At 41.8% G+C, this 13621-nt stretch overlaps 1 protein-coding gene across 1 annotated transcript in view; it reads left to right on the top strand.

Annotated features, from left to right (window-relative positions):
• Positions 1-12800: 12800 nt before the first annotated feature.
• Positions 12801-13621, top strand: part of EFEMP1 (EGF containing fibulin extracellular matrix protein 1) — a gene marked incomplete at its 5' end in the record, with an annotated part of 47477 nt that continues 46656 nt past the window's right edge. Inside the window, one exon of the mRNA XM_081997957.1 lies at positions 12801-12881. Within this exon, the coding sequence (XP_081854083.1) occupies positions 12801-12881 (81 nt within the window). The remainder of the gene's footprint in view (positions 12882-13621) is intronic.

The following is a 13621-nucleotide window of genomic DNA, read 5'->3' on the forward strand; positions in this document are numbered from 1 at the left end:
GTAACTGCAGAATCCTTTCAAAAATATTTGCACGTTTTTGTTTGCCTTCCAGTGACAACCACTCCTCATACTGCTATTTTGCCACTAGAGGGCAGCTCCACGTCTCCAGATTTTTTTCATTATCTCAAAGAGGAATTAATTTTAGGATCCACAACATATAACTTCGGCTCAAGAATCTTATAAAAGCCGCCTTTGTTTTAAAGCAAAACACAGTGGTTATCATTTAATTCACCAGTTTATCGCGCATTTATCTTTGAGAGGTATGCAGTACCCTTGAGTGCAGATTTCAGAAGGAAGTATGCCAAGTTAATGGGGAGCACCATGGAGGAAACATCTCTCTATTTTGCCAGGGTGCTGTTTGTTTCCATGGTGCATTCCCAATCTCATAGGCTTATGGTATTTTCTGCTGCTTGTAAGTCCATATGCTTTAAACAGCAATAATAGCAATTTATTGAAAACCATGTTTTTAAAGGTCAGCATTCTTTTAATGTGCACATTTACTTAAACCCACAAATCTATGTTAAGCAATTTTCACCAGAAAAGAACTGGCTGGTTCAAATTTCCTCATTCTTTTTCTTCCCCTCCCCGCCCCCCAATCAACTCCCCTATCATCTGGATAAATCTCCACCAGTGCTAGACCATGCCCTCAAATCAAAATTTGCATTTAGATTTGATTTTGTACATTATTCCCTTTAAGGCTCACCCATCAGCCAACAAAGAATTGCTGTCAATCACATCACAGAAGCTCTGCCACATGACAAGCGCCGTCCCACTTACTTCATACTCAGCTGCATTCCTTATAGAAGCTTTGGGGGATGGCAGGCTCCACCATAACTTCACATGTAGCTTGAAGGAAGTCTGATTTCCACGGGGCTCTAGTCACAGATCTGCACGGACATAAACCAAAAGTATTCTTCAAATGAGCCCCGCAGAGGTTTTGCCATCCCATCCCATCCTTTTCCTTTTAAATGACTAAACAGACAACACACCATGTTACCTCATCTTTCATGCCCTTTAACTGAGAAGCTACCCTAATCTTGGTCCCTTATTTCTCAGAAAAATGGATTACTGGGGCTTCAAAGCCAGCTGTTAGTATTATACCACCATAATCAAGGGAAGCATGGATTGAATTTCCAGCCTCATTCAGGGACCTAGTCCCTCTTCTGACCCCATCCACAACACACTGCACGCTGCCGCATGGCACTTGGTGCAACCAAAAAGGGAATTTTTTCTGGGACTACCATATTAAATTACTATGAGAACACCTCAGTAATAATACGTTGTACGAGTTTCTTTTCCTCTTAGAAGCCCTACGAGTGAAGCTCTACAACTGAATACTTGTACTGGATATCTTCCAACCATGAATGGAAAAACACACTGACATGAAAGTTTATTTTAAAAGACACCAGAGGGGTCACTTCCAGATTAAGCCAGATTGAATTTTCCTCACATTTTGTGAAGCTCTTCAGGACATTTGTTGTGGCATTCCACAGTTCTCCAGGCAAAAAAACAAAGCATACTGTATAAAGCTTGCAGATGCAAGAGTTGAAGACTTCTTTTTAGAAAATACCAGCCTACAATAACAAATCTTTTTCCTATTCACAAGAGAATCATTGAGTATTGCAAAACTTGATAATTACTGATTCATGACAGATTTAGGAAAAACATCAGCTTAAGTAATCAGGTCAGGGCACTGCTGTTGACCACAGTGTTGGCAAAAGAAACAGTTTCTTTCTCCATATCTTTCATCAAAGTTTAACATTTCACAGTATTTCGCTTTTAGCACTTCATTGGTCCAGGCCAGTAAACAACTGATAGCCTGAGAACTAGAAGTTAAACTGTGAGTAAACATCTCTATTTCGTATTATGTTGTAATTTGCTTACACCATTCACATGCTTTTAAATTCAAGTTAGTAAAATGCCTGAGGATCCCTAATAGTTGTAAAATAATTTATTACTGACAAATAAATTCATAAGATGATTAATCCCTTACACAGGCTGTCACAAAAGGTACGCTGTGTCACATATTGCTAACTGGGAAGAAAGATTGTATTCAGATCTCAAGGTGGACAAAAAACAAGCCTGCTTTTTTGTGAAGGAAATGTTACATTCGATCTTCATTTCCTCCTGGAAAATGAAGGAAGAAAAGTCAAGAGCTTTTCTCTAATAAAGGTTACTGCAAATAAATCCATTCCACTTTCTTCCATGCCTCTGTGGTATTCCTTGCCTGACACTGGGGAATCATTCTGACAAGGCAGCAGTGCAGTGAAAGGAGGTCTTCTGATTCCAAACGAAGTATTGCAATAGCTCCTATTTACCTTCCTAAGATGCACACTTAAAAAAAAACCTAACCACCTCATAAAACTGAGAAACTGTTTTTACCCCAAGTAAATATTTGTTCTGGTGTAGAGAAGATCCTTGCCACTTCACCTAACTATGCTAAATGTGACTTACACAACAAAATGTGTTCTAGGAATTTAAACCCAGCCCATGGGGGCCAACTTTTAAACATCACAACTTGCTACACTTGAGGCCTACATCACAGACACATTTCCTGCATTATAGAAGGCTTTTACTAAATAATGACAGCCATGTTGGAGATGAAAACTGAACTTAATTGGATGAAGTGTGTCAAGCATCTGGAGTAATTCCATCCAAAGTAATGCCTTGTACCACAGCCATAAACCGTGATTTTCTACATAGAAGTATTTTTATACACATGTATTCTAAAATGAATTTTAAGTGTCTGCTAACTTTGAATCATCATTAGCTCTAACAGAATGTTGTAAAACCACTCAACCCTCTACCTTCAGACAAACAAAATTATATATCCTTTTATAAAATTTCCTGCTAATTAAAGAAGAAAGGGAAATCTCTGGTGGGAGGCAGGAAGCTGTAGGAAGAATAGCTGGTAAAACTGTTTTATGGTCTTCTCCTTAGAACTGTCATTAGAAAGCTTTCACCCATTCACAGGATTATTTCATATTTTTTTAAGAAGACTTCTCATTTTCATATAGTTCTACTCATAAAAATCTAGGTGCTGTCATCACAAAACCACTCTTAAAACAGACAGAATTAAATGTTATCTTTGCAGACCTTCTAAGTGAACAGGCTGTATTAAGCACAAAGAACTCCCTTCTTTATAAGAAGACGTATCCTTGTAGGTGAGATCAGGACACAGTGGCAGAGCAGCCTTGAGTACTTGGACAATGCCCGCCAGAGTTCAGAGTACACTGTCTGTTACTCTGAACCACCCCCACCCTCTGAGTGTTCACTTATTTTGTGATATACATGGAAGTTAATACACACGCACACTCACACACACCAGTCACATTCTATTTCCACATAGGAAATATGAGAGCCAATTGTGAGTTAATGCTAAGTTCAGTAATTATTACAGTTTCCTGAAAACAGTCTTAAGCAGTGACTCCACTGAATGATACCGCGGTCCAGCAGTCACGTTTTTTTCACTTTTTTTGCCTTTGGCTAATCTTCTTTTGAATCAGCATAACGAAGGGGACTGAAGAAAAGCACGGGAAAAATAAGGAAAGGTCCTTCTTAATAACTGCAGTGCCAGAGTCTTAAGGCCAAAGTCACCTCGATTGTTTTTGCACCCTCCCCTTTAAAGCAGTGAGGAATTTACTCACAAAAATGTTAACAGGCTCTTAACCCACTGCAGTCAGACCACATTCAATGCATCTCCACCGCAAGGGAGAGAAAGAATCTGACCCTTGGTTCTAAAGCAACAAGTGCCAAAAAAGCTATTTTACAATCACACTATTGAACAATCTACTTCAACAGCCTTAATTCCTTCATCTTCAAGATGGCATGTTTCTTAGTGTCCACAGCTTACTTAGAGATACCAGTAAGAAGCATCCAGTAACATTCAGAGATTTGTATATTAAATGCCTTCCTGAAAGATTTATACATTCCAGGTACTTAATAACTGAGACAGGTAATTAATAACTCAGCCACAATTTGCTGACAAAATGTTGAACCAAAAAGCTCTCCTTAGATGTGAGAAAAGCACCGGCAAGCTCAATCAATTATCCCTTTCCTGCTCCAGGGTTTTCTCATAAAGTTTGAATTTATATGATAAAAGTCTGTTCTCTTAGAGATACACATTTGAAAAAAGATTGATGAACATGAGCATAAATGACCAAGGCCTAAAATTCTGACACATTCTAATTAGTGCTTCTAGAGGTGAAAATGTCTGCAACCACAGCTCACTGTTTAAAGTGCTGTCAAACATTACAGTGAGAAAGGCACATGTGAGTAAGGGAGCTGGAAAGGAAAAACTTTTAAAATGGGATAAAAGGTAATAAATAAGGAGTCTGGAATTAAGTACTAGTAAGACACTGAGTAGGATCTGGGTAAATACGTTCTTCTCCTTTGCACTGATGCAAGTCATTTTTTCCACATGCCCCCTTCTCTTTTTGTTACTGTTTTAGAAATGCATGGAAAGACACGAGGACAGACCGGTGCTCCAACTGTAACTTGCTCTGCACAAAGTGTCCAGTGCTTTTCTTAAAGCATGTACCTATCCTTTATCTTATGTACAGTCAATTCACGTTCAGCAAACCACTTCAGCCAACTTTAAGGAGCCTTCTGCAGGACATGGAAGCACAGCGTACCAAATACTCCCGGGCTAACACAGGAAATGGCAGAAATGTCATTTCGGAGAAGAACTAATCCCCATGTGGGGTTCCTCTTTGAGTGTGCTCCGTACAGTCACCTGACAGCCCTGGGAGCTACCAGGCTGCCTTGGAGGCAGGGGGCAATACCTCAGGCGCTGCTCTGCAGCCTCCAAAGAGAGACACTTTAATATCTTAATCTCCAGAACTGTATTTACGACCTGCAGCTGTGGTGCCAAAGAGGCCCACAGCCCCTTACACACTGAGACTATTGTTGGCAAAACAGAGCTCTGAGGTTTCTTGAGTGACATAAGCAAGTTAACTGAACTACACTAGGCTGCTCTGGCTGGGGGTAGAGAGGGGTACTTGTTTTTCTTTGTATTGATCAGTTTATTTGGGGCCTTCATCACTTTTGGCATTAGCAGTCTTCTAAATTTTAATAGCCCTTAAAAAATGGTAAGGCATGAATGAGCAGGAATGAATTTGTCAGGGCTTTGGGCTTCCAGGGAACAAGAACTTGAACTGATTAATTAAAAAAAGAATTCCCATGTTACTCGTAATTTAAAATGAGTATATATTTTAAGTTACGTGTTAGTTTATTACACAGACGAAATGTGTGGTATTGTTCCGCAGCCACTTAAAAAGGATACCTCAACGACTTGGAGCAGTGGTGTTCCCTGTGTCTCACTCCCAGAACTCAGTTCTTCCCTGATGTGGTTAAACTCCTGCAGAGCATATTTTCGGAGCATGCAGGGATATGGACTTTTCTGTGCCAGCTTTCAGTTGTATCATCTTCCGGCTTTTTTCCAGAATTTTGATGCCTTTCAACTGCATGTATCTGTAAAGAGGGGCTAGAGGATAACCCCCTTAACCTCATAAAAATCCCCACTGTTACTTTTCTTATGCTTTCTGTATGACAGCATACAGACTACCACTAAGTAATTTTAATATTCTAGGGAATTAAAGTACTCTGACATATATCCTTTAGTATTAACATGCAGATATTCACCAGAAAAGTTGCGTCCCTGGACAATAATTAACAGGTTAACTGGGTAGGTTGTTTGCCAAGTTCACCCACACACAATATAAATAAGAAATGCTGCTGCCTTTCCGGTATTAATAACTTCTTCTCAAAAGGGAAAGGAAAGGAAAGAAAAGCAAACTCTGAGAGTTCAGAAGGTGCTTATGAAACCCAATTATTGTTTAACATATCTACTGATCCTGATGTTTATGAATTCTAAAAAACAGAACAACCATTAGCGAGAGCTCTGCCCCACAAATCTGTTCTTCAGAGGTCCTCTTCTGCTGCAGCATTTCTGAGGTGTCTCATTTGTGTTGTGCTGAAAGATCACAATACTGTCACGCTCCATTCTAGGCCCCTGAGGTTCTGCAGAAAGCATTAGGTTAAGGTCTTCAAATACGGATGTCTGCCTCAAAGATGCTTAGCTCTTTCCGAAAATCAGGAATACTCTATGTCCTCTTGGCTGAGGACAAAAAAGGTTGAATTATTCAAAATAATTCAAGAACAGATGGGGTTTTATACAATACTGGAAAACTGTAAAAATTAAAACCAGGCATATTAACTTGAATAGGCTTCAACAGCCTGCTGAAGTTGACCTGCCAGTTAGAAATCCATGCTAGTCATATGTATTCTATTCCCATCAGCTCACATTTACCTTTTTCAGAAATTAAAAAGACTATAGGACAAAAAGAGACACCTGCTGCTCAGAGGAAGGGGAAATGGATTTCCTGCGTGGACGGAAGATACAGAGAGGACACAGTTTTTACTCATTCACACTCATTTTTCTCTCTGAAACATGAACAGTTGCAGTAGATTATGTTCTGTCTGATTCTACTTTCAGCTGAGTCAATAGCAAGGTGCCCACAGCAGGCCCTGGCATTGCTGCCTGAAGTCAACCACACAGATAAGCATCCAAATTCCACTGACTTTGAACGGCATCTGGGTATCTGAGACAATTAACTGTCTTTGGAAATCCTACGTAGATAAGTGAATGCATTCATGCCACCTCCCTGTGCAAGCATCACATATTTTCTTCATTTCACAGACAGAGAGTATACCAAGAAACAGATTAAATGATTTGCACAAAGCTTCATGAGAAGCCAAAACTGGAGATGAAAACTGTCTCCAACATATTCTGGGTAATACTGGATCTGAATTCTGTCATTTCTATTTTGCCTCTTAGCCAGAGCAAGGAACTGCACTGACATAGTTTAATCAGAAGAAAACTATATATGCCAGCTAGTATTTTGAATATCAGGAAGGTTGTCTATTCCTCACATGCATTATAGTTTTGTGAAAAGGTTCTAGATAGTTCTCATTTTAACCAAACTGGTTGAAACCTAGTAAGGCATCAGACTTGAACTCCTGTATGCAGCAACACTGGTTTTCCAGAAAAAGGAAAGAAGGAATGACGACTCCAGTGTTGCAAAAGCCATGTATCTACACTGATGCATGTTCCCCCGTCTGCAGTTTATCTTACTGGCATGAGAAACAGAGAAGAGAAGGAAAATCACTGGTAGAGAGACCAATAAGGAAGAGCTGCTAGATAGAATAAAATGATTGAATGAGTTAGAAATACCCATACAAGGAAGGGGATAGGAAGAGCGATCAAATCCCAGATACAATTGCTTAGCAGAGTAAAATCTTCACAGCAACAGTGGTGCAATTCAAACTAAGGCCCAAATGTGTCACACCTGATATTCTTACCACATTAAATTGTCTTTACCTGGATAGTTAATCCATAAAAACTGGCACTCTGGGATTGTGAGTAAACTTTTGTTAAGTTGTGCCTCAGAAAACACTGAGAAAGCACCTGTAAACCATATTCTTTCATTTTTCAAAGGGAAGCCTGAAATTAACATCACACATAAGTACCAACTGGAGTGGTTTATGGTTGTGAAAAATACTAACTGCGAAAAACACGAGGTGGTGAACCACACATGGAAAGTAAAATGGCCTCATCCTTCCCCCACACTATCATATCCTCATTTCATGTGTTTTCAGCTGTCTCAGAAAACTACTCACACTTCTGAAGCCCTTCAATCTTCTGTTTTATTATGGCTGTACCACTGCACCAATAAAAAAGACGGACTGCCCCTGAGGAGATGCCTTTCTCATTCACTCGCTCCCTCTCACTCACATTTTCTTTTACTGTCAAAGGACTCTGGTGAGAATAAAATTACCACATTCTCTGGGCATTCAAATTTCTGCTGGACTTTATAGAAACATACAAAGTATAAGATCACATCCCTGTAAATTGCAGAAGAAAAGCAAATTGCATGCCTGATAAATTGCACTCAAACCATATGCTTGATCATTAGTAAAAGTTAAAATAAAAAATGGCAACAACATTATACTTTAATATCCTCAGATCATTATTAGACATTTAGAAATGCAATCACAGCTTAGTCTAACCTGTGAGGCAAAAGCCTGAGCCCAATAAAACTTGTGTCAGATTGCTCATACAGGAGATAATTTTAGCAAAATAAAAGGCTGAAGTTCTAGGCTACTAGATTTTCTAATCCAACTCTTGTGCTTTTTTCCTCACCAAATTGCAAGAATTATAGGGCAGAAGTTTAGTCCACCTGTGTGTTTGTTTCATGTGTCACCTATGTATTCCTCTGTAATACAAAGCAGCAAACAAGTAATAAGAATATGTTTCATTTCAATGAGAGGCTTAAGAAAAAGGAGAGAATATGTTATCTGTCCTTTGCTACTGACATTTTGGTCCTCGTTAACTTTTTGTAATTTCAATATCTATGATCAGAAACTGATTTGACACATTTTTACCTATCACTGTTAGCTTTCTATGAAAAGTGAGAGTAATTTGCTAACACAGTTCTTTCAAATTAAGTTTACAGTAAAGTAACACCTCACGCCACATGCAATATGCTCACGATACCTCCCTTGAAGATAAACAAACTTGTAAAATCTTACCTCAAATAAAAGTTCAACATTTGTCATATTTAATCAGCAATAAAGTCAGACATATAATTCTTCACAATTTATCCTTCACCAACATTATGTCATTTCCAAGTTGAAACGTGGAAAAAATTTTGACATTTGCAGGCAGTGTGGCAGAAAGGCAGCCTGCCATGTTATCAAAATAATTTATGTTCTAAAATTCCTTTGAGTCCAACATGAAAATAACATCTCCACCATTCCAGCTCTTAGTTTAGACAACTCCAGTGTTACTTGATATGACATGCTCGGGAAAAGAAATCATCTTAAATTGACACTGATAGTCCCCTGAGCTGACAAGTACAAGTTGCTTAAATTCACTGTGTGCTTGATTTTCTGTTCTAGTGAGCTATGTTTGAAACAGGAAAAGGGGGTCAGATCTGGGAGTAGGAAAGATTAAGCTGCAATTTTGTTTTCCTCATTTTTGGGCTAGCCTCTAGTATCAATCTCAGCCTGCTCTAAATTATGTCCAGCTGTCTATTGCCCCCAGGGACAATTCTAGCAGCCAGAACTAGCTGGAGTGCAGTGACATTTTGACCACACACAGTCTTCCTTCAGCCTACCTATCCTTGGGTTTTTGAGGGCAATGGGGGGTGGCAACAAGTCCTACTAGGAAGAAAAAAATGTAAATATTTAAGTTGTAAACACATTTGAGTTAAAGAACGTATGAAAACTGTGGCTTTTAACGAAAGCAAAAAACTGAGATGTGACAAAACATTCACTAAAGCAGTAGGGAATAGAGTGCACCATTTTCAGAAGGAGCCAAAAGTAAATAATTAGGGGCCAGCCTCCCGGGGCCGCTTCGATAAGAAGCGCTGTCAGCAACTGTTGTCAGGAGCTGGCCTCAGCAATGCCATGCTGTAAGGTCAGCAAGAAAGAATGGATGGTTTGACCACTTCTTACACGACATCTTCAGACATTTCAGATATGTAAATAAGTTGTTACACTGCTGAGCAGCTTGATCACATACCTCACACACTCCTCAACATTTCCAAGGGTCTAAATCCTACATCAGTTGCCTCAGTAGGAAATATCTGAGCTACAAAATCATGAGCTGAGTCTACTACCTCCATTTAAAGGATCAAGAACTATCCTTGTCTGAATACGGTATTTCAGCAAACGTGTAACGCCGTCTGAAGCCAACTATAGGATCTATGCTCAGCCGGTGTTCATACATCATCCAAAATGATGTTTCTGCTGTTCTCTGTTTCACTTTTTCTGGAGTGAAAAAAAAACAGTTGCAGTTCTGTGATACAGGCAATGTTTCCCTAGGTGGTAGATTAAGACTAAACTTTCTAAAGTTTTTACTTAATCCAGAATCCAACAAGTTAAATTTAGTTCTCCTTGCATGGCTGATAGGACAATGCATTCAACACTCACTAAATGTTGTTACCGGTAGATTGTAAGTAATTGATATTACTATTCTGCATTCATTAGATTACTAGAAATGTCTGTACTGCTTTCTACAAGCATGAAACAGTAAAATTCAAAAATATATTAGGGGGCACATCACAAATATGAATCCAGTTTACACTAGTAAGACTCAATAACTTAAAGCCAATCTAACACTTTGAAGCTGTATTTCTAAAAAATTACATATAGGCTTTAAGGAAATCCTTTTTGGAGCAGATGTTAAAAGATAGCTTGTTAAATAGGTTGGCATACGAAAGTATATGCAAAATGTCCTAAAAATGTAGTCAATCTATATTTCCTCTATTACACCGTGTTGTTGCTTCTGTACTTCAATTACCAGTGAGGTATGTGGACTGCAAATCCTACATTTTTAGGAGCCTCACTTACTTGTAAGCACTGAAACTGCAGTGAGAGAGGAAGAATCCTGTCTTTTCTCATAAATACCTCAAAAAGAAAAAAAAAAGATAGGCAACATACTGTTACAGCTAAAAGTGTTCTGAAACTACCAGCTTGGCTGTTTCTAAAACAGGTAAGAAATGAAGCAATTTGGTTCAGAGATAAAATTAATGTGCACTATATAGCTATCCAAAAAAGAACTAATGTTTTACGTAAGATCAAATATAATTTAATGTCAAGAATTTAAGGGATTACATAGGAAAGCTGTTCTCTAGGCCAGCAGTTCCATGTATCTGCAACCTAGTATGAGATTTTTTCAGGAGATCTCAAGTTCTCCAGGCCCTTCATGGTCAACATTAAGGAGGTAAAAATTTTTTTAAAACTTAAAGTCCTCATGTTCAACTAGAGGAATAGAGTAGAGCGGCACTACTACAGCACAGTGCCACCAGAAGCAAAATGGGGGACCTAAATAATGATTGAGCTTATCCCTCTGTAGAAAGAGTTCCCTGGCACGCTGCTCCTCACCATAACCATGCCACCTACGAGAGCTGCTAAATGCTGTAACGCCTGCTCATCTGCCCTTCAGTAACTTTCCCGCCGGGTAGGGAAATAATAGCATTGCATATACAGAAGAAGCTCTTAAAAGGAACAATTGCTGACCTTACATGGTGTCTAAAGGAACAGGCATTCCTCTATGAACGACTCCTTGTGGTTTTTGTTTCCCACATTTAGAATGGGCATGAAAACACATCAGTCTTGCTATTTTAAATTTCAAATAGCTTGCCTAGCCCGATAAACACTCCATACTATTGCTTGCAAAGTCACAGTCCACCTTGAATTTAAAAAAATATTTATCTATACATGGGCTTTCAAAAATATGCTCCAAGGAGCAAGCCTAGCAAGCCTAACGCGAGCCAGTTCATTGAAAGCTCAGGTAAGAAGATGGTGAAGCTCATTTGTCACAGAACAAAATAGCCACCGCACCTCAGTGCTCCTGAGATCACAGCCCTGCTTCATACAATAGGGCAACCATGCTATACGCTACGCTGCGTACAGTAGGGTTACTACAGGCCTGCTACAATCTACATAAGGTAAATTAGCACGTGCCACATCGTTTCCCTCCTTCCCACCTTTGCCTCATGGGGCTCCTTCATTAGCTGCCAAGACTCGAAGCCTGACGTGCGTGACCCATGACAGTCGCCAGAACAATGGCGTCCCTGCCCCTTCACGGAGATACCGACTCTACAACAGCGCCGGCCGCCCTCGCTGGGGCACCCATGCCCGGCGTGAGACAGCGGCTCTGGCAGGGTTCGGCAGCCCTCCCCTCAGCTTCCCCTGGCAGGGACGGCGGGAGAGAGAGACCCGCGGCCCCTCCCCGCAAGACGCCTGTGGTAGCTCTGGCCACAGCTGCCCTCAGAACGCCGCCTGGGGGCCCGCCGCCCCTCACAGACCCAACATGGCGAGGGGACCACGCACCTGCCCCGCCTCGGGGCGCCCCGGCCGGCGGCGGGCGGGCGCGGAGAACGGCGAAGGACCGTGCCGTGCCGTGCCGTGCCGTGCCCCGCCCCGCCGAAGGGCTCGGGCCGCCGCGGGGTCGGTAGGGGGCGTCCGGGGGCTCCGGTAGGAGCCGGGACCGTTTCTATTTAGCTGAAGGCCGGCGGGGGGGGCCAGGAGAGCGAGCGGCCGCCGGCACGGCAGCGGAGCCAGCCGACGGACGGGGCCGAGCTGCCGCGGAGCAGCAACCGTCGCCGCCCGCACCGGCCCCGCCGCAGGTAGGAGCGAGCAGCGCGGGGCAGCTGCCTGTCCCGCAGCCCCTCGGGGCGGGGGGCCGCTCCCCGGGGCAGGTTTGCGGGGCAGGGCGGCCCCGGGCCGAGCCCAGCAGGTGCCCGGCGCGCCTCGGCCCGGCGGTGCCCGCAGAGGTGGTTCTCCCCTCCGGCCGCCCGCCCTTCTGGCAGACGGTGAGCTTTTACCGAAAAATCGTTTTGCCACCCCAAAGCGTGCGACTGCAGGGCAGTCACGCTGCCTGCTCTTTGCCCCGCGCCGCACCGGAGCGCAGCGCTTCCACTCCACTGTGGCATTAAGTGGTATGTTATTTTAAACTCCGTTTACTTATTATTATTACTTTTTCTCTTCCCCCCCCCCGCCCCAGCTGGATTAAATACGAGGGACTGGAAGCACAGCCAAACCTCACCCTCTTCTTGCAGGAGAAAAGGGGCAGCGTCCCGCCGCTTCACCCAGGTAGGGGCTGGGCGGGCGCCCGGGGCTCGCGGCCGGGGCAGGACCCGCTCCCGGAGGTGCTGACTGCTTCCTCCAGCGAAGGAGAGCGCTAAAAATATTCCCCCTTTATTTGTTTTTCTTTTCTTTCAAGGTTCACGATGTTGACAGCTATGTTCTTGGCTGCTCTCATTCTTATTACAGTACATTCGCAGGAAACTGAGGAAACCATAACATACACGGTAAGGTTTAATACAGTTCGAGATAATTACTGCTTTGCAGGGATTCTTTTCTAAATGACCCTTAAGAAAAACCAAATTTCTTGCCAATGTATAGCATGCAATACAAAGTTCTCTGAGTTTGAATGTTAACCATAAAATAAGCTGTTCCTGTGCTGAAACAGTTTTAAAGTTGAAGTTGACAAGATTGAACAAAATGGGCTATAACTGCCTGTTCTGAAAAGCTTATCTATGTACTCATCTTGATGAGCTGAACAAAATTATGAAGTTTTAATATTTTTTTTAAATCCATTTTCTTAAAGACAGGGTCCCTAGGACCTTCATTTGAAATATATGGAATTTGACAGCTAATTGGGTCAAACATTCTTCTGTGTTTTCTTTTGGATATTTCAAGCTGTTTTTAACAAAATGTAAGTACTTCAAAATTCAGTGCTCTTAACGAGGCGTCTAAGTCCTTGGGGTGATCACAGGGCTGTTAGTTTCTGAGCTGGTTTTGAGCAGTGGTTTTGCCTGACTCAATAAAATTGTACAAGAATAGTGGAAATAGGTTCTGCTTGTAATCAAGTGATGGGGTAAGAGATTTAAAGGCCTTTTTGTAAGGCTTTTTTTTCCAGTCTGCTTGTGTTCAGTCTTTGGCTTGCATAATGCATGTCATCGAAGGAGTGGCAATTACATCGGCTTGGGCTGGGGAAAAACCCGCATTTTCACATCTGATTACAGTTGTAATCCCTGCAACTTGCTTC

This window comes from Phaethon aethereus (genome assembly GCF_964289735.1).
Source record: "Phaethon aethereus genome assembly, chromosome: 3".
Taxonomy (NCBI): Eukaryota; Metazoa; Chordata; class Aves; order Phaethontiformes; family Phaethontidae; genus Phaethon; species Phaethon aethereus.